General features: G+C 59.6%; 6 protein-coding genes across 6 annotated transcripts; 3 read left to right on the plus strand and 3 right to left on the minus strand.

Moving 5' to 3' along the window:
• Positions 1-43: 43 nt before the first annotated feature.
• On the plus strand, positions 44-960 carry FA10DRAFT_235915 (translational machinery component). The gene is made up of 2 exons (XM_025519051.1): positions 44-714; positions 784-960. The coding sequence occupies exons 1-2, from the start codon at positions 66-68 to the stop codon at positions 789-791; spliced, it is 657 nt and encodes a 218-aa protein (XP_025379965.1). The 5' UTR covers positions 44-65; the 3' UTR covers positions 792-960.
• FA10DRAFT_263523 (hypothetical protein) lies at positions 882-4,501 on the minus strand. The gene is made up of 3 exons (XM_025520251.1): positions 4,075-4,501; positions 3,411-4,001; positions 882-3,353 (listed from the first exon to the last, which is right to left on the minus strand). Exons 1-3 carry the CDS (start codon positions 4,369-4,371, stop codon positions 1,101-1,103), a joined length of 3,141 nt encoding a protein of 1,046 aa, XP_025379966.1. The 5' UTR covers positions 4,372-4,501; the 3' UTR covers positions 882-1,100.
• A 648-nt stretch (positions 4,502-5,149) lies between these two features.
• Positions 5,150-6,529, minus strand: FA10DRAFT_257198 (hypothetical protein; the record flags this gene model as incomplete). Its single annotated transcript, XM_025519843.1, has 1 exon — positions 5,150-6,529. One exon carries the CDS (start codon positions 6,527-6,529, stop codon positions 5,150-5,152), a length of 1,380 nt encoding a protein of 459 aa, XP_025379967.1.
• An 812-nt stretch (positions 6,530-7,341) lies between these two features.
• On the plus strand, positions 7,342-9,414 carry FA10DRAFT_263525 (Metallo-dependent hydrolase). The gene is made up of 4 exons (XM_025520252.1): positions 7,342-7,402; positions 7,469-7,747; positions 7,814-8,800; positions 8,860-9,414. Exons 1-4 carry the CDS (start codon positions 7,394-7,396, stop codon positions 9,283-9,285), a joined length of 1,701 nt encoding a protein of 566 aa, XP_025379968.1. The 5' UTR covers positions 7,342-7,393; the 3' UTR covers positions 9,286-9,414.
• On the minus strand, positions 9,337-16,112 carry FA10DRAFT_298233 (hypothetical protein). Its single transcript, XM_025524572.1, has 2 exons — positions 15,863-16,112; positions 9,337-15,797 (listed from the first exon to the last, which is right to left on the minus strand). The coding sequence occupies exons 1-2, from the start codon at positions 16,022-16,024 to the stop codon at positions 9,444-9,446; spliced, it is 6,516 nt and encodes a 2,171-aa protein (XP_025379969.1). The 5' UTR covers positions 16,025-16,112; the 3' UTR covers positions 9,337-9,443.
• Positions 16,113-16,228: 116 nt separating this feature from the next.
• On the plus strand, positions 16,229-17,249 carry FA10DRAFT_263526 (hypothetical protein). Its single transcript, XM_025520253.1, has 3 exons — positions 16,229-16,577; positions 16,639-16,707; positions 16,783-17,249. The coding sequence occupies exons 1-3, from the start codon at positions 16,329-16,331 to the stop codon at positions 17,125-17,127; spliced, it is 663 nt and encodes a 220-aa protein (XP_025379970.1). The 5' UTR covers positions 16,229-16,328; the 3' UTR covers positions 17,128-17,249.
• The last annotated feature ends 86 nt before the right edge of the window (positions 17,250-17,335 follow it).

Consider the following 17,335-nt stretch of genomic DNA (forward strand, 5'->3'; position numbering starts at 1 on the left):
TTGCTGCTGCTTCGACCTATGAGACACTTACATTCGTCGTTCTTCCCCATCGGCAAGCACGAACAATGATCAGGAGCATCACAGCGGGGCTGAGAAGGGTGACAGTGAGCGGTTCATCGTCCCCTGTGCCGCTGCGCATGGTCTCCACCAGCCGCGCGACCCTCTCAGAGGCAACAGCACCGACTCAAGCTTCGCCTGCGCCGTCCGACCAAGCTCCCTCACCTGCTCCGCCAGCTCCTGCTCCCTCTCGATCACTTCCTGGGTCCTCTTCTTCCGCTCCGCCACCACCGCCGCCCATCTCTGCCTTGACTCGGCGCACCGCATACTCGTCCCTTCGTGGGCACGACACGCCGCCCTTCCGCCTTCACATCCAGTCCACACGCACAAACACGATCCTGACGCTCACCGACCCCTACGGCAACGTCCTGAGCGCCGTCTCGGGTGGCTCCCTGGGCACCTTTAAAAAGGCAGCGCGGTCCGGTTACGAAGCTGCATACCGCGCGAGCCTGTCGATGTTCAACACCATTGCCAACAAGCGCATCGGCTGGCGGATGAATAAGCTCGAGCTCGTCTGGAAGGGCTTCGGACAGGGTCGAGAAGCCGTCTTTCGAGCGCTCATGGCAAATGAAGGGAGGAACACCAGGCTGCTCGTCAGCAGGATGTCGGACGCCACCAAAATCAAAGTTGGAGGCGTGAGGCCGAAAAAGCGAAGGAGTGAGTTGACCTTTCCAGCCTCAGCTTCTCTACCGCTCATTCTTACTGACTTTCTTTTCCTCTACGCAGTGCTCTAGAGGCTGTGGGCCTTTTTCATGTACAATACTGCAACACAAGACTCTCTCCTCCTTTTTCTTGATTCCTTCTTTTCGATTAACAAGGGCAAAACAAACAACTGATAGATTCCGCCCTTCGAGCAAAGGAGACCAGGGTGTCAAACGAGTGTGGTGAGCTAAGGAAGCAGGGATATTCAAGAGACCAGGATATCAAGAGATAGCGAGAGAGAGCGCGCAAGCGATCGAGCAAGAGAGTGAGAGAGAGTGTGTGTGCGTTTGTGTCTAGGTCAGGGGGAGAGGGGTGGGGGATTTTTGAGGGAAAGACAGGAGCTACTCCATTCCGTCTTCCGCATCGACAAACTTGGAGTGTGTGCTGCTCTGATCCGTCCTGCTCTCCAATTGGTTGGACGGCGAGGGGCCAGACGAGCCTGTACGCTTCCTCGGATCCTTTGACGAGCCTCCTTCCTCTGTGTGAGCGGGCAGGAGAAGCATCTCGACGGGCTGCTGATGCTTCTCAATGGTGGGCGAAGCAACAGCAGGCGTGAGCCGCCTCGTGACATGGGCTGTCTTGGAAGACGTGATGCCGGCGCCACCATCGCGAGCCTGGCCGCCCGCAGCAGCTCCACGCGATAGTGCCGCGGCGTTGCCCTTCCTCTTCGTGCCAGTGTCGTTGAAGTCGCCAAACGAATCTTTGTCGATGGTTTCCCCTCCATTCAGGGCAGCGCTTGAGCCACCACGGGTGGACCAGAGGCTCGAAACCCTGCGAAGAGAGGGCCGCTTCCGAAAGATTGAGGTGCCAATTGAGCGAAGTGATGGGGCAAAGATGGACCGGCGCTCCGAGGCACCATCATCGTTGCCTCCGATGTCGGTCGAAGATCGCCGACGACCGAAGGAATAGGAGCCGTAGATGGGACCAGTGGAGGCTGAAGACGGAGGCAGAGGCGGGCGAGGCGGAATGACGGTCTCGCAGATGCAGAGCCAGCTCGTCGTGTGTGCGCCAGATCCGAGGGCGAGCAGCCGACTGGCAGTCGTCTGGTTGAGCTGTGCAAGGACGATGTTGGGAAAGGAGGCGGCCAAGGAGGGGTCCAAGAGCTGGTCTTGCCAGACGCTGGCGAAGACCTCGTCGATGGAGAATTGATCTACCTTGGTCAGAGAGAACGTAGGTGGCGGTGGAGGCATGTTATGGAAATAATTGCCAGCACCATTGGCACGAGAGCCACGGCCTGCGCCGCTCCTGTTGCGACGCAGCGTGCCGAACGAAGGCGTTCGACTGAGTGACTTTCTCTTGGTAGCCATCTGGTCCTCCTCGTCAAACGCTCTTTCCAGATCCGTCTTCGGTCGCAGCGACTCGTCGAGGCGAAGGTCCGGTCCCTTCTCTTCTGTAGATTCCGACTCGCCAAAGCCGGACTTAGCAAAGTTAGACCAGTCAAGCGACTTCTCGGCATCCTCCAGGAGCGGTCCAAGGTTGGGCTGCTTGGCCCTCAAGCTTCCATGTCGGCTCGTAGTTTGCCCAGCAGGAAGCGATGAGAGGCTTGCAGAGTGCGTTGAAGAGGACGACGAGTAGCCGCCCCGAGCGGCTCCGAAGCCAAAGTCGGTCAGATTATCGCTAGAAGCATGGGTGCTGGAGCTGAATGCATCGGCACCGGTAAGGTCCGAAAGGAAGGATGTTGCACTGTTGGCCGTGGAAAGGCCACTATCCGAGACCTGGCCCAGGGTGCCGTCTAGGAAGGCCTTGCGATGGGCCAGCTCGGCAGCGACGAGCCGGAGGACGCTCGCATCCTCTTCACGCAGCAGGGCAAACTCCTTTCTCGCATCGATTTCGTCTTCCGTCTCCTTGTGTGGGGGATCGAGCGTCGGAATGACTTCGCCGTCGGCCTCTGCGTTCGTGGCGGTGGCCGTGGCGCCAAAGGCAACCCCGAGAATGGCGCTCCAATCATCGAGCTCTTCGCTCGACTCCAGCTCGGGGTTCTGCGCCTTGAGGGCCGCTCGAAGACTCTCGCTCGGCCCTCGGATGCGTTTGGGGGAGACGACGATGTTCTCGGAGCGCACATCGACGCGCAGTCCGTGCTTTTCGGCGAAAGTAAAGGCCGGACCCAGCGAGGGTGCCTCGGCACCAGGCGCAATGTGAGGGTAGTCGGCAATCAACTCCGTTAGGCGAGTCGGCATCAGGTGGATCCTGCTGGTCTGGTCTCTTGTGAAAGCCAGGAAGAGGTGCTCGGTCACGGCGCTAGCCCTGCTCCAGGCCTTGACGACTTCGTCAAAGCTGTGAGGGGGATGATCGACACCGATGCGACCAACGATCCAGTACCCGAGCGTTTTGCAGAGCCTCGAGGCGGGCATGGCGTTGGCGACGTGATGGGCAGAGACGGTCGTCATGAGGTCAAGGAGGCTGGAGAGGAACTTCCCAGTCGCGGAAGGCAGCTTGGGTAGTAGCAGGTCCGAGTATGCCTGCTTAGGGTATGAAGCTGCCTTCTCCTTTTGAACAAAGCTGTCGTACCACTTCAGGGGCTCCGACGAGACTGCATAGAAATCCGTTGCCTTGAGCCTCAGTCTTCGAAGTCCCCACTTCAGCAGAGCGACGACCTGTGGACAACGACTGTCAGTATGGCGCTCAGACAAGCCTCCTGTTCCAACACTCACATCATGTATGTTGGCATAGGAAAGTTTCCTCGACAGCTCTGTATGCGCATCCGTCTTTGTAACTCCCTCGGGCAGGAGCGTAGAGGACTGACCGGGATCCGAGAGCGGGAAGACACCTTCGTATGTCTTTGGCTCGACGGCGAGCAAGAAGAGCTCGACCAAACGCTCAAACTTGGCCAGCGACTCGGTGGTCCGAAAGGGACGAAATATGCCGACGGTCGCCAGGCCACGCATGCGAATCTCCTTTGCACACAGGTCGCAGAGCTGCTGGCACTGATCAAGGGTCAACCGGGCATTCTTCAGGTGGTTGAACTTGACCTCGGGCGTCGTCTGCGACGGGTCCGGCTTGGAGGCGGCCAAGGCCAGAGCAGCAGCTGGCGTCGTCGTCCCCTCGGCTCCCGCTCCCTTGTCCTTCTTGATTCGTCCCAGCCGGCCGATTTTGGTAGCCTTCACTTGCTGCTGCTCCTCGTCGGCCTTTTCAGCTTCGCCATCCTTCAGGACAACCGCTTCGTCTGGACGATCTATGGACAGCGAAATAGTCGGCGGCAGCTCGGGCACTGGAGGCGCCACCGATGGCGAGGGGGGTGGGAGCTGCGACATGCAGTTCAACGTCAGGTCCCTGTCTCTCCAGAACACAAAGCAAAGTCGGAAGACCCAAACGCACCTTTCTCCTGAAGATGCTCGCCCTCTTCTTCTTGAGCTTGCCATTGAAGCTGTCGGCTGCGTACGACGTCAAGTCGGTTGAAGCGATCCCTCTGCTCATGTCGGGCGAAAAGGCCACCTCCGGAGACGAGCGAGACGTGGAGCCACGCCTGTACTGTTTCCAGGCGCTGTGCCTTGACGAAGGCGAAGAAGTAAATGGGGATCCAAAGATGGATCGTCGCGATGCTCCTCGTCCGCTTCCGTCTACGCTTTCGCCGTTTTCGACACTCGACCGTGGAAGCTGAGAGGCAACGGACATGGAAAAACTGCCGAGGGGAGAAAAAAAAAAAGAAAGTTGGCGCTTTCTCCGGTCGTCTCGGTTTCCCCGCCTCCTCGGTCAGCAGCGCCTCGTCAATGGTTCGCTATCTTGGTAAGAGACAGCAGGCGGGACGGATCGTCGTCGTACAGCGTCAAATCACGCCTTATCAGGAAGGAAGACGGAACGAAGGAGATAGAAGAGAAAAAGTGAGTTGCAGGTCGCAGAGCCCGCCAGTCGCTAGTCAGCTGGGACCCAAAACGAGTGAGTAGACAACGACACTATGATCAAATTAGGAAGCGCCTCGAGCGCTAAAGACAATATGAAAGACCCTCCATGGAGCCCCTTCTTCTCTCCTTAACAATCCTAATTTTCAAAGGTTGGTTTCACTTTTAGACTTTCTTCTTTGGACCTCTTCTTTTTTCGTTTCGTCCTCGCAGGCTGCCGGTACGGTGAGCTGCAGGCTGCTGCAAAGAAATTCAATCCACTTATTTTTGGTCCCGAGGCAGCAGCAGCAGCAGCAGCAGCAGCAGCTCAAGGAAGATCGTATTCGGCAGTTGGACAATGGCTCTACATTGCCTCTGCAATCGCATACGGTAATGATGTGTCGGACAAATTTCGCAAGAAGAGAAAGGATGAGCATTTGACTTATAGCTACAAGATGATGAATGGTGGTAATATGGGAGGAAGGTAGAACGAAAAAGAGAGAGAGATCACAATGACATGTAAGATTAGGTATACTGGTACATTTTACCCCCGAGAAGAGCATAGCAATAGGATATCACCGCATCAGATCCACCTCTCTGGCCTTGCATCGCCAGAGTACGTTGTCACCGTCGGCTAGAAGATTGGTGGGTGGTCCTTGGGTCACGCCCGCTTCATGGGCAGTGCTCGCATGGGCAGTCGCGAATGATCCACTTCGAAGAGGAGACACCTCGTCCGGCATGCCGAGCTCGATGACGGATGCGTTGGTCTCTTCGGAGTTGTTTCGGCGAAGAAAGTTGAAAATCTTGCTCCTCTTGAGCGACTGGCTCGAAGCATTTGAGCTGACAGAGACCTGTGAGTCGGCGCGGACTGGGGCCGGAGGCCTTGACGCCCAACTCAAAGAAGCACGATGGAAGAACGAGGTTCTTCGACCGTGCGGAGGCGGCTGCTCTGCTGGCTGTCCCTGTCCCACCGGAAAAGCAGGGTCCCAGCCATCGTCGAGGTACTCGCGTGGGTCATGGTATTGGTCGCTGATCGATTCATCGTCATCATCGACTTCTTCCACATCCTCGGCATTGTTCGCGGCTGCGGGTTCTTCCACAGGGAAGGAAATCGTTGCTTCGTCCGAGGTTGCAGGCTGGCAGCCTTGCTGCTCCGATGAGATGTCTGCGTCGGCCACGTGCCAGTCACCACCGGTGCGCAGGATTGCACCATGGGCTGGACCTGGAGCAGCAGTACGATGACCATTTGAGAAGCCTGATGAGCTCGAAGATTCGTGGTCGCCAGCCCCTTCATTGTTGCTGCCGTGGCGAGGGTGTCCGGCCCTGCTCTCGAGCGTAGCCACCGTTGTAGAAGTCGTCATGGATCCGGCCGTTGTCGTGGACGAGGTGCGGGCCATAGAGCTGATCTGGCGTTCCTCAGCTTGCCGCTGCTGCTGCAACTGCTCGTTTTGGATGGCCGTCAGCCTCCACTCGAGGTAGGCGACCTTTTCTGGCGAGTTGAGCGTACCACGCGGCGGGCGATGAGGCTGGTGATAGCGATAATTGGGAGGCACGTACTGCGTACTGGGCCAAGGTTGCCGGCTTCCTGCGTATAAGGGCCCCGAGCCAGCCAGTGGCACGCCCCAGCCGCATCGCGTCATCATCGGTGGCGCTCGATAATGCGACAGCGGCGCCGATGGTTTCGTCAGGGCAACGTGCAGCGCTCGATGGTGTTCAGCTTTGGCATCGCCGTCGAGGAGAAGTCCGGGCGGCTGAAAAGCCTCGGGTGCCAAGGGCGCAGGTGGGACGATGTAGGGCTCGCCATAGTTGTAGTAGTCGTAGTTGGTCGGATAGAAGGCCTTGTTGTCCTGAGTCTCTCGCGAGTGCTCTTGGGACAGGCTGGCTTTCTTTGCGGTCTTGTTGAATCGCAGGGCGCCAAACAACTTCCTTGGTTTGGACGGAGCGACACTCGACATGATGTGTGACCAAGGTCGATGCGAAGAGCGCAGGAAACGGGCAGAGGTGCTGTGTTGCAGTGAGCAGGAGAAGTGGTGGCGGGGACCGTATCTATTGTGATGCAGGCCCCTCCTTTCTTGTCCCGGTCCAGTCCAATCCCTAGCCTATCCTGCACTGTCCTGTCAACGGAGCCGCGCCTGCTGGTCTTGAAGCGGCGCCTTTATTTTCTCCCTTTGATCTGAGCTGTCCAGATGTGCCTTATCCTGCCTCACCCCTTTTTATTTTGATTGTCCTTTTTTCGTTTTCTCGGGGGGCTTGGGACTTTACCTGGCGTGACGTACTGACAGGGAAATAAAGCCGCGCGATACCTGTCGCGGAACTGCGCGGGTGTAACGGCCCGCCAAGTTGTTCGCTCACTCGCAGGACTTCAACAACCGAGTCCTCCAGGAGGAGTTTGCTGCGGTGATGGTAGTGGCGAAGTTGGGGGGAGAGAGGGAAGAAGACTCGAGGATGATTTCGAGGTGCGGCACTTTAAGAGATGCTCGCCCCGCTCGCCATCTTGGGAGAAGATGCAAGAACGGGGAGCAGGACATTAACGAGACTACCAATTTTTAGATTCCAGAAGGAAAAGAGGGCGAGACATATGCGCGTCCTTCAAAGCTTTGTTTTTCACTCACCGGTACCACGCCAGAGGCCTGCAGCTCTTGCTTAAATTTATTAGTAGCTGTCTAAAAAGCAGTCTTGATGCATATATAGCAGGTTTGGTCTGGACGACCGGGATAGACTCATCACGTGCCCAACCTGCCTCGGGATCGGGACCGCTGGGCCTAGAATTGTAAGACAGTGTCGTGAGGGCGAGAGGAAGGAAACCCGTGGACTTGGTGATGGCGGGAGTGCGATCTCATATTGCGCGAATCGAGATTGACGGCGAGGCTGTCCCTCTCGATGCCAGCCACCAGCCTGAGAGGACGCTGGAGCAAGACGTCTCGTCCTACGAGCTCCGTCGCGCGCAGCTGATCGCCGACGAAAAGAGTCGGCGCTTTGACCACCTCAAGAAATCTACCGGGCTGAGCGATGAAGAAGAGAAAGCAGACGCTGTCGTCTCGGCTCTCAGAGCGGAAGAGAGGAAGGCAATATGGAACAGGGAGGGTGACCTTGAAGCATTCAAGGGTATGGAGTGGCAGGGTGCCACGAGCCGAGGCGCTCGCAAAGGCCGGCTCTACGACCTCTTGCGCAAGGTGTGTGTTGATAGAAGCTCCTCCGTCAATGCTGCCACTGCGACTCAACTTCTTCAATCGACATAGATGCCAAAAGGAGGGCTCTTGCATTGCCACATGGACGGCACAGTCGATGCGAAATGGCTCATTGAGAACAGCTTTCACGAGGCCAACGCCAACATTTGGCTGACTTCGACGAAGCCGCTGACGACCAGCGAAAGTCTGTACGAAGCTAAGGTTCGCTTTCGCCACCTTCCGAGCAAGCCAGACAATGAGCACGACGAAGGGCAGGAGCGTATCGCAGCCGGTCACACGCTGTACACCAGCGCATATCGGCCAAATACCTGGGTGCCGCTGGCCGACGTTCGCGCTGCCTTTCCTCACCCGGACGTCTATGACCCCGTGCCCGTGAATCTCGATGCTGCGGAATTGCCCAGCACGGGCAAGACTTCCTGCGAGAGGGCCTTTGACCATTACATCCACTCCCTCATGACCCTCACACCGGTGCCAGCCCGCTTCGCTACGCCAATCAAGACGTCGAAGCAGGCCTGGACTAAGTTTACCGACACCTTTGGCGTGATAGATGGCCTGTTTGGGTACGAGCCCATGCTGAAGCGATACTTTGTCGAGAGCTTCAAGACGCTGGCAAGGGACGGGGTCAGCTACGTCGAAGCTCGAGTCAACTTCTGGATTCGACGATACTCCACCTCGACGGGGCAACTGGACCTTGCGCACCCCAGCTGGGTCCGCATCTTCCAAGAGGCTCTTGCCGAAGTCAAGTCCGAGCCCGGACTGGAGTTCTGGGACGCCAAGATCATCTACAGCACCATTCGCTTCATGCCCAACGAGGAGCTCCGATGGCATGTCGATAACGCTCTTGCACTCAAGCAGCAGTTTCCCGACACGATTGTCGGCTTCGACCTCGTCGGGTGGGAAGACGTCGGCGTGACGCTGCACACCTACCTCCCCGAGCTGCTCCGGATGAAGAGACGCTGCAGGGAGCTGGCCGTTGATCTTCCCTTTGTGCTTCACGCCGGCGAGACACTGGCCGACGGCGACGCCATCGATGACAATGTAAGAAGACTCAGTCCTCTTGCACTCCCTTTTCTCTCCACTGAACCTTTCTTTGAAAGCTCTACGATGCCATCTTGCTCGGGACCAAGCGCATCGGACACGGGTACAGCCTGATCAAGCACCCACTCCTCATCGACATGGTCAAGTCGCGCCAGATCTGCGTCGAGTCCTGCCCCATCTCCAACGAGATTCTCCGCTACACGGCCAACACCTCTGTCCACCCCGTCCTGTCTCTCCTGGCCCGCAACGTGCCCGTGGCCATTTCCAACGACGACCCGTGCCAGTTTGGGAACCCGGGCCTGACACCTGACTTTTACCAGCTCATCTCGGCCTCGGACAATCTGACGCTGAGTAGTCTGGGCGTGCTGGCCAAGGGCTCCATCGACCACTTTCTCGTCAGTGAGGGGGAAAAGGAGCGATGCAGGAAAAAGTGGGAGCAGCAGTGGTCGGCTTTCTTGGCCGGCGTCTTGGCACAACAGTCATAGACTTCTCCATAGACTTAACTGTGAAGAGAAGCAATCACAATGCGAGAATTTGGAGCAAAGGATCGTAATTTCCGCACAAAGAAAGACAGACGGTGCCATCAAAAGACAGAGAAATAGAGAGTAGTAGCAGCAGAGGCCGTGTGTGTTTCAAAGAGTGATCACTTGGCATAGGGAATGCCGTTCTGCCAGGCCTGGAACTGGTCGTAGAAGACGCTCCGTCCGTTGCCGTACGCATCCTTGACGAGGTCCTGCGCATGGCTGGCCGCCTGCCTCTCGTTCAAGTCGAGCTTGAAGCGATCGTGGAGCTCGACAAACGTTTGGGGACCCTTGAAGCTCGGCAGGTCGGTGCCGTACATGAGGCTGCAGAGCGACATGATGTCCTGCGCATAGGGCCTGAGCGCGAGGAAGCCCTTGACGACGAGCTCGCAAAAGTACTTGAATCCTTGCGAGTCGGGTCCACCCATGACCTCTACGAATTCGAGCGAGAGCTTGAACGAATTTGGCTCAAACTTCATCCCTCCTGGTCCAATCATAAAGAGGAAGCCAAAGTCAATGTGGATGATGTGGCCGTCGCCGTCGATCATGATGTTTCCGTTGTGCCGGTCCTTGATCTGGAGCAAGTAGCACGCGAGCGAGTAGCCGGCCATGGACCTGACAAAGTGCAGGCGGGCCTGCTGGTAAGCAATCGAGTCTGCATTTCCGTACTTTGTCAAAAAGAAGCTGTTCAGGTCGTTGATCTGCGCCCGGCCCATCTCGTCTCGGCTCGTGGCATTGGGCACCACGTCAATGACACCGCAACCGGGGCCGGTGGCCGTGACACGGTACGGGTTGAGGTACAGGTCAAGGCCGACTGACTGCCAGATGTTCTTGAGCATGGCAACGGCCTGCAAGGCCAGCACATCCTGCCGGCAGTCGTCACCGACCTTGAAGATGGCAGCCTGCCACACGTCGATGCCCTTTGAGTCGACCTTGCCGTCTGCAGGCTCTTCGGCGTCGCCATCTTCGTCGCTCTTGACGTCGCGGTGCACCTTGAAGGTAGCCATGAACGGCGCCTTGGCGTGCGACTGCAGCGGCCGACCTGACTTGCGGGCCAGATCCACCACGACACCGTCGGGGTTCGAGGGCAGGTAGACGCCCGGGTCGACTTTGATCTTGGCCATCTCCTCATCGATCTTGGCCTTCTTCTCGGCCTTGCTCTTCTTGATGTACGGCTTGAGCTTGCCCGAGATGGATGTGACCTCGTTGAAGAAGCCAAATTCGCGGTCGTAAAAGTCCTGCGCCTCGCCCGACAAGGCAGCGACGATGAGATCGACCATGCGATCCAGCGTCGGCTTCATCGGGTCGGGCACCTCGGCATCGTCGTCCTTGTACGAGTTGGCCTTCATGTTCCAGATGATCTGGTGGCAGAAGAGCTGCGAGATCTTGGACGTCTCAAAGATGAACTGCTCCACATAGCCATACTCGTCGTCTCGGAGCGCCTGGACGATTTGCGGAATGTAGAAGAAGGTGAGCTCGACGGGGTGGTGCTCGAGGGCGCCCATGGCGTACTGGAGCAGCATGGCGCTGTTGCCATACTCCTTTTGGAAGAGCTCGACGGCCTGGACGGGCGTGATGGCAGCCCAGTAGTGCAGCCACTTGAGGTCAGTGCCCTCCTTGGTGCAGAGTGACATGTGCTCCTCAGCCAGCAGCTCAAAGGCCTCGGGGCAGTCAACGACCTTGTAGGGCTGCGCACGAACGAGCCGACCGGCCTCGCGACGAGCGGCATGCGCCTTGAAGCGGCGCGTCATCTGGACGGCCACGGTCGCGTTGATGCGCCAGGCCAGGCGGATCATGTCGGCCCACTTGGTGTCGTTGATGGTGCGCGTCAGCTCGCCGTTGTAGTCCTGGCCGCGGCTGGGCTCGTTGATCGGGTTGTTCCACACGCTGAATCGAGATAGCTCGTCTTCGACGAGAAGCTGCAGCAGCGCACGGCGGCCCGCAAAGGAATCGACGGCCTGTGGCACGGTCTGGTGACCAGGCATACGCACGCCCTCCATGCTGGGCGGGAAAGACGTGATGGCATACTGGGCCTTGAACGTGTCGGCCTTGAGGACGTCGAGGAGCTCGCGCATCAGCTGCATCTCGGCCGCCACCTGGAGTCGGTTGCTGCCAAAGGACCACTGGGGTGTCGTTTCGAACCAGGCAAACGCGACCTTGTACAGGGCCAGGCGAAGCTGGTACTCGACGAGGCCATCCAGGCGGCTGCTCTGAATGACTCGGAAGCCAAAGACGATGAGGGCGAAGCGGACCTCCCTCGAGAGCGGGTGAGTGCTCATCTTGTCCGTCGCAATGGCTGAACGCTGGATCAGGCGGACAAGAGCGAGAACCATGGACGGATCGCGGTAGCGGAAAGCCTGGAAGCGGCTGGAGACGAGCTGGATGAGGGTGAGGTGAGGCGAGAAGAGTCGCTGGGCGCGCTCTCGCTCCCGGTTCATCTCGACACGGTCCGTAGGCGACATCTCCGTCTTGCGAAGCAGAGGATGCTCGTTGGTCATGCTGGGCGAGAAGAGACCCTTGCGCCCCTTGATCGTGGTGGCCCACCCGAGAGAGATCTCGACCATGATCTTGGTCTCAAAGAGGGGTCGCTCGCCAATGACCCACGTCCAGACGTGGCTCGCCGTCGTGATGGCGGCAGGGGTAAAGACGCGAATGGGAATCGAGACGAGGTAGTGGAGGAGATCGTAGTGCACGTCTGGCAGCGCTACGGCGAGGGCCGCAGAGCGGTAGAGCAGCCTCCTGAGCTCGGCAAAGGGAAGCGGCCTGGCGTGAGGGTCGGCGAGGTCGGCAGAGACGCGGGCAAGCTGCTTCTTGCAGTCGGCCACGCTCTTGTCGGAAAAGTTGCTGATGGGGTCCTGCTGCAGCTCGACGAGGCCCTTTGTGAGGGCGAGGTGGGTGCCCGTCATTTCGCCCAGGTAGGTGCTCTTGGCCGACAGCTCGCCCACAAAGGCGCTCGAGGAATCGGCACGCCAGCCGCCGAGCTCGGGGAGGAAGCCCTCCTGACCGCCCTGAGTAGGCAGGGCGCGAGCGACCTCCAGGGCAACGCTCTTGCCCAATTCGGCTGTGCCGGGAAGGAGGGCGTCGTCAAAGGTGCCCAGGTAGCGCTGCAGGATGCCCTGAAGCTCGACGGGAGCGCGGGCGAGCAGCAGGCCCATGTAATTTCGCGTGCGCTGGAGGAACGACGAGAGAATCTCGTTTCGCTGCGCATACGAGTCCGAGAGGACAAAGGCGACGTCGGCCTTTTCGGACTTGAAGTGGTACACGGGCGCATACTCGTCGCGGTACTGGCCCTCGCAGCCCTGACGGAGGAGGGTGAGCATCTCGAGCATTGTCACGACCAGGTCTTGGTCGCAGAGCAGCGAAGGGTAGGCGTTGATGAGGCGGTCGAGGAAGCGCCTCGACACGGTCCGAACCTTTTCCACGCGGTGGCAGCTGCCGAGGACGAGGTTCCTGACCTCCATCGTGACACGCGGGTCGAGCGAGTGGTCGTTGACCTGGTAGGAGAGATCCTCCATGTACGAGGCAATGACCTTGTCGGCAATGGCTTCCATGGAGCCGACGAGGGAGCTGTTGTTGAGGCCCTCGTTGACAAAGTACCAGAGGACCATCGAGGGCATGCCCATGCTGCTGCGCGTGCACTCGAGGCTGTAGATGGTGTTGAGGAAGGTGACTTGGGGGAAGCCAAACGAGCGCACCTCGCTTGCATGGCTGGGGATGAGCGTCGCCAGGCTCTTGCGCTGTCCCTCGAGTGCCGACGAGGAAAACTCGCGGCGGAGGACCGAGTTGAACTTGAGCTCGCTCTCGATGTAGTTGACGGCCGTCTCGGGGACGAGGGTGGGCGTCTTGAGCGAGATGATGCCGAGAGCCTCGGTGATGTGGCTCGTGTCCGTCGCATTCGAAGGGCTGTTGCGGATGCGCGCCTTGTTCTGGGGCTTGGCCAGGCCAAAGATGACGGCGAGGAACCACATGTTGCGGAAGAGGGAGACCATCTCCAGTGTTGGGTTCAGCTGCGGGTTGATGTCCTTGTGCGACAGTAGCGCAGCCAGGGGCGGCAACAGGCCCTGGAGATCGGCGAGCAGCTCTGCCTTTTCCTCGGAGCTGACAACCTTGGACGCCGTGGATCCCTCGAGCTGGGTGCCCTTTTCGACAAAGAGCTGCAGCAGCTCGACGACGAACAGCTCCTTGCGGCCGCTGATCCGGTCGTCGGTGTCGGCGTCCTGGCCATCTGAGGTTTGGGCCTGCTGCTGCTGCTGCTTCTTCTCCAAAGCGACCCCCTGGCCTTCGTCGAGCCTTCCGAGGCCCCTCGCGAGCTTAAGCTGAGCCACCTGGACCGACGAGTCGGCTCGTCTGCCTGCGCCACCGGTTAGGGCCGAGCGAGAGACGTTGCTAAAGGCACGGATGACATCGACATACGACTGGCGGGGAGCAGCCAGGGCGAGGGGCACGACGTTGTTGAGGATGGCCGCCTCGCCAATGTCGTCGGCGGTGCGGAGGCGCTGGAGGAGCATGGAGATGGCCAGCGCAATCACCTCGGGCTTGCCCACCTCGAGGGCCAGCTGGGCGACAATGGCAATGGTGTTGGCATGGATGACGCGCTTCTGGTCGTCGCTCCTCGAGGCAAAGAGGGCCTGGGTGTTGGACGGCTTCATGCTCATAAAGTCCCGTCCCGTCACGGCGCGCGAGACGCCGCTGCGGACGGACATGGCACCACCAGCAAGGCCGCCAGCGCCGAAGCCGCCGGTGCTCGTGTCCTTGCCGAGGTAGTTGAGGAGCGTGTACATCGTCGACACGACGAGGTCGTCGCCAGGCGCGAGGCTGGTGCACGTGGCCAGGCACTTTGCTGCCGAGGCGAGGACGGGCGAGGGCGCAAGACCGCCGTGGGGCTCGACGATGGAGAACATGGCGAGGGGCGCAGTGACGAAGCGACGGAGCTGCGTCGTCATGACCATGGCAATCTTTGGGTAGTTGCGCACGAGGAGGCTGGCGCTCTGCAGCGCCGCGCCCTGGAGCAGCGGCTCATACACGATGGCGGCATCGCTGAGGAGGGAGCGGATGCGCACCAGCGTGTGGCTCTCGATCGGCGAGCCCGTAGCCTGGGACTGGGCCACCGAGGCGAGGGCGCCGAGCTTGAGCGACTCGCTGAGAATCTCGAGGACGTAGACGTCGACGAAGAGCTCGCCACGCTTCGCCCCTTCGTTTTCCACGAAGCGCTGCAGGTCGTGGTACGCGCGGCTGGCCAGATGGACAGCCGACGAGAGGCCGGACCGGAGGCTGGCAGGCGTCGGCGAGCCTGAGTCGGTGCCAAATGCGGCCGAGTTGTTGCCGCCAATGCCTGGGATGGCAGAGAGGAAGCGAGACGAGGATGTCGTCTGCGCCGCCGTGCCGTTGGCAATGCCGTTGGCGGTGCCGTTGGCGTGCGCATCTTCACCAGCCTTGACCGGATAGCGCAAGAGGGACTTCCATGCCTTGCGCACCGGCTCGAGGCCAATGGCTTCGTCTTTCTCCTCGTCGACGGCGAGGTCGAAGCGCTCGGCGTTGCTGACCCGGGCTGGGTCGATGTAGTCCTGGTCCAAGGCCAGCTTCTGGTAGTCGGCAAAGTTCTTGATCGGCGGTTTGGCCATGACGGCCAGGGCCTGCGACAGGACCGAACTGAGGGCCTCGATGGCAGCGCAGAGAACAAAGTGGCCCGAGAGCGGACGGCCGGCGCGGCGGTAGTGCGTCAGCACCGCGAGGCGGTAGTCGTATGCGTCTTCGTCGCCCGTGTGGGTGAATCCTCCCAGGCGAGCGTTGCCTTCGTCTTGCTGGTCCTCGACGTCCTCGTCGCCCGAGAAAAAGGTGTCGACGCTGCCAACGGAGCGGGCATCGTCATCGTCGTCGTCGTCGCGCGGTCGCACCGTGGGCTTCTTGGCCTTGCGTCGCGTCGCGCGGTCGGCCTGAGCCAGGGCAGCGGCTTGTTCAGGCAGGACCAGGAGGGCCTCGTTGAGACGGCGAACCGTCTGCGAGGTCGAGCCAAGCGGGTTGAGGGCGGTAGCCAGCTGCGCAAACTCAGCAATGGACCAGGGAAAGGCGATGCTGCCCAGGGCGCGGTAGTAGCCGTGGAAGAGGGGCGTGATGCGCGTGGCCACGGCGTGTGCGTCGCCGCTCTGTGCGCTCAGCACCTGGGCCAGGCGGTCGCCGAGGCCGACGACGGCGGTGAGGCAGCGAGAGCGATGCTGGGGGGCATTCTTGGCGATGCGCACGAGGCTCGACGTAATGGCAAAGGCAAGCTGGTCGGCAAGGGGCCAGTCTGAGTTGGCGAGGTGCTCCTCGATGTCGACGGAGACGAGCTCGTTGGCGGCATTGAGCACATCGTTGAGGACAGGGGTGAGGTGCTCGTCGACTGCCTCGTCGTGCACGTCGGCCGAGGAGCGAGAAGCCGACGAGATCGACGAGGCAAAGAGGGCCAGAGCGATCTGCGTCTTGACTGCCGATGCCGTCTGTGCACATGCTCGTCTCATCAGCCATGTGTGCGCAGCAAGGCGAGCAAAGGACAAAAACTCACCAGGACTTTGCCAGTCTTGGACGTCTTTGCGCTCGTCGAGGCGCCCGAGCCAAAGAGGGCCACGTCCTTGGCCGAGAGGTGGCCCGAAGCGGCGCCCTCGGCAAGGTTGAGTGCCAGATCATTGAGGATCAGCTGGTGCGTGTTGAGGTCAAGGCCATCCATGGTGCCAAACGACCTCGTAATGTTCAAGAGGAAACGCAAGGAAAAGGAAGGAGCAAGAGGCAAAGACGCCGGAGCCTCGAGCCGGGATGTGGGGAATTTCTACAGGCTGTGGTGAAAGCGCCCTAGCGTGAGGCCCAGAAAAGACACGTGCGTATATTACGTCGAGTGCACGGTTGTTCTTGGGAGACCCGATCTGCTCGGCGACTACTATAAGTCACTCGAGCAGCAAGCAGCAAGCAACAGTTAGCTAGGCCAGCTGTGCAAGCTCGACCAAGGAGATAGGCCAACGCAGCCACGGACGGGCATGGCGAGCGGCGTCTTTCGCACAGACGTCTCGCGGAGGGCTCCTGCCTCGCAGCCGCTGCTCGACCGGCCTTTTGCTGGGCCGAGCCTTGGCGACGCGACGAGGAGTGATGCTGATGGGACCGCCGCCGGCGCCTCGTCGTCTTCCGCGGCCTACCTCGACGCGGCAGCCGAAGAGGTCAACAAGACAATCGACGCAGAAGTTAAAACGCTCATCGAGGGCTTCGAGGCGCTCATCGGCCTGAGCAGGGTGAGTACACGCCGCGCGCTGCAATGCGTCTGACCATGGATGCTGATCCATCAGTCTGCAGATTCGAGACAAGGACAAATTTCAGATCGCACAGGAAAACTTTGAGCTCGAAGCGAGGGCAGATGTCATGGTGATTTGTCAAAGAGATTCGCATTCTCCAAAGCTGTCCTCTTGGTCTGATCCCCTTTCCTATTCGCACACACAGGTCCGCGCCGCTCAGTCTTTGACCCTCCTTAGCCACTCGCTGAAGCTCTCGCTACTTCTCTCGCAGCAGCCAGTGGACGCCCCCTTGGGGCCGGGCCAGAGGTCGGCGAACTCGCTCGACGAAGAGGCACTGCAGCTGATCGAAAAGACGGCAAAGCATAGAGCCCGATGCGCTGAACTGCTGAGCCAGATTGGCGATGTTAGCTACGGCATGGAGGGGCCAGCTGATATTGCAAGGGCCGGACACAACGCAGAGGACGAGAAAGAAGAGCAGCGGGATGACGAGGACCAGCGGGCCGGTAGGGAAGAAAGTGAAGAGGACGAGGACATGGAGGACGTGCGGTGAAGGGCTTGTTTCGTCGTTGGTCATCATTGTCACCTTTCATCATTGTCACCAGTCATCATCATCACCATTCACCATCATCATTTGTGCAGTAATAACATTGGAAGCAGGTCAGTTCAGGAGCAATATCTGATGGACAAGACAAGGATGGCACCTTTTCCATGGCGCCTCTCGAGGCATGGGAAGTGGCACTCTCGAGGCATGGGAAGTG

This window comes from Acaromyces ingoldii, assembly GCF_003144295.1.
Source record: "Acaromyces ingoldii strain MCA 4198 unplaced genomic scaffold FA10scaffold_1, whole genome shotgun sequence".
Lineage (NCBI taxonomy): Eukaryota > Fungi > Basidiomycota > Exobasidiomycetes > Exobasidiales > Cryptobasidiaceae > Acaromyces > Acaromyces ingoldii.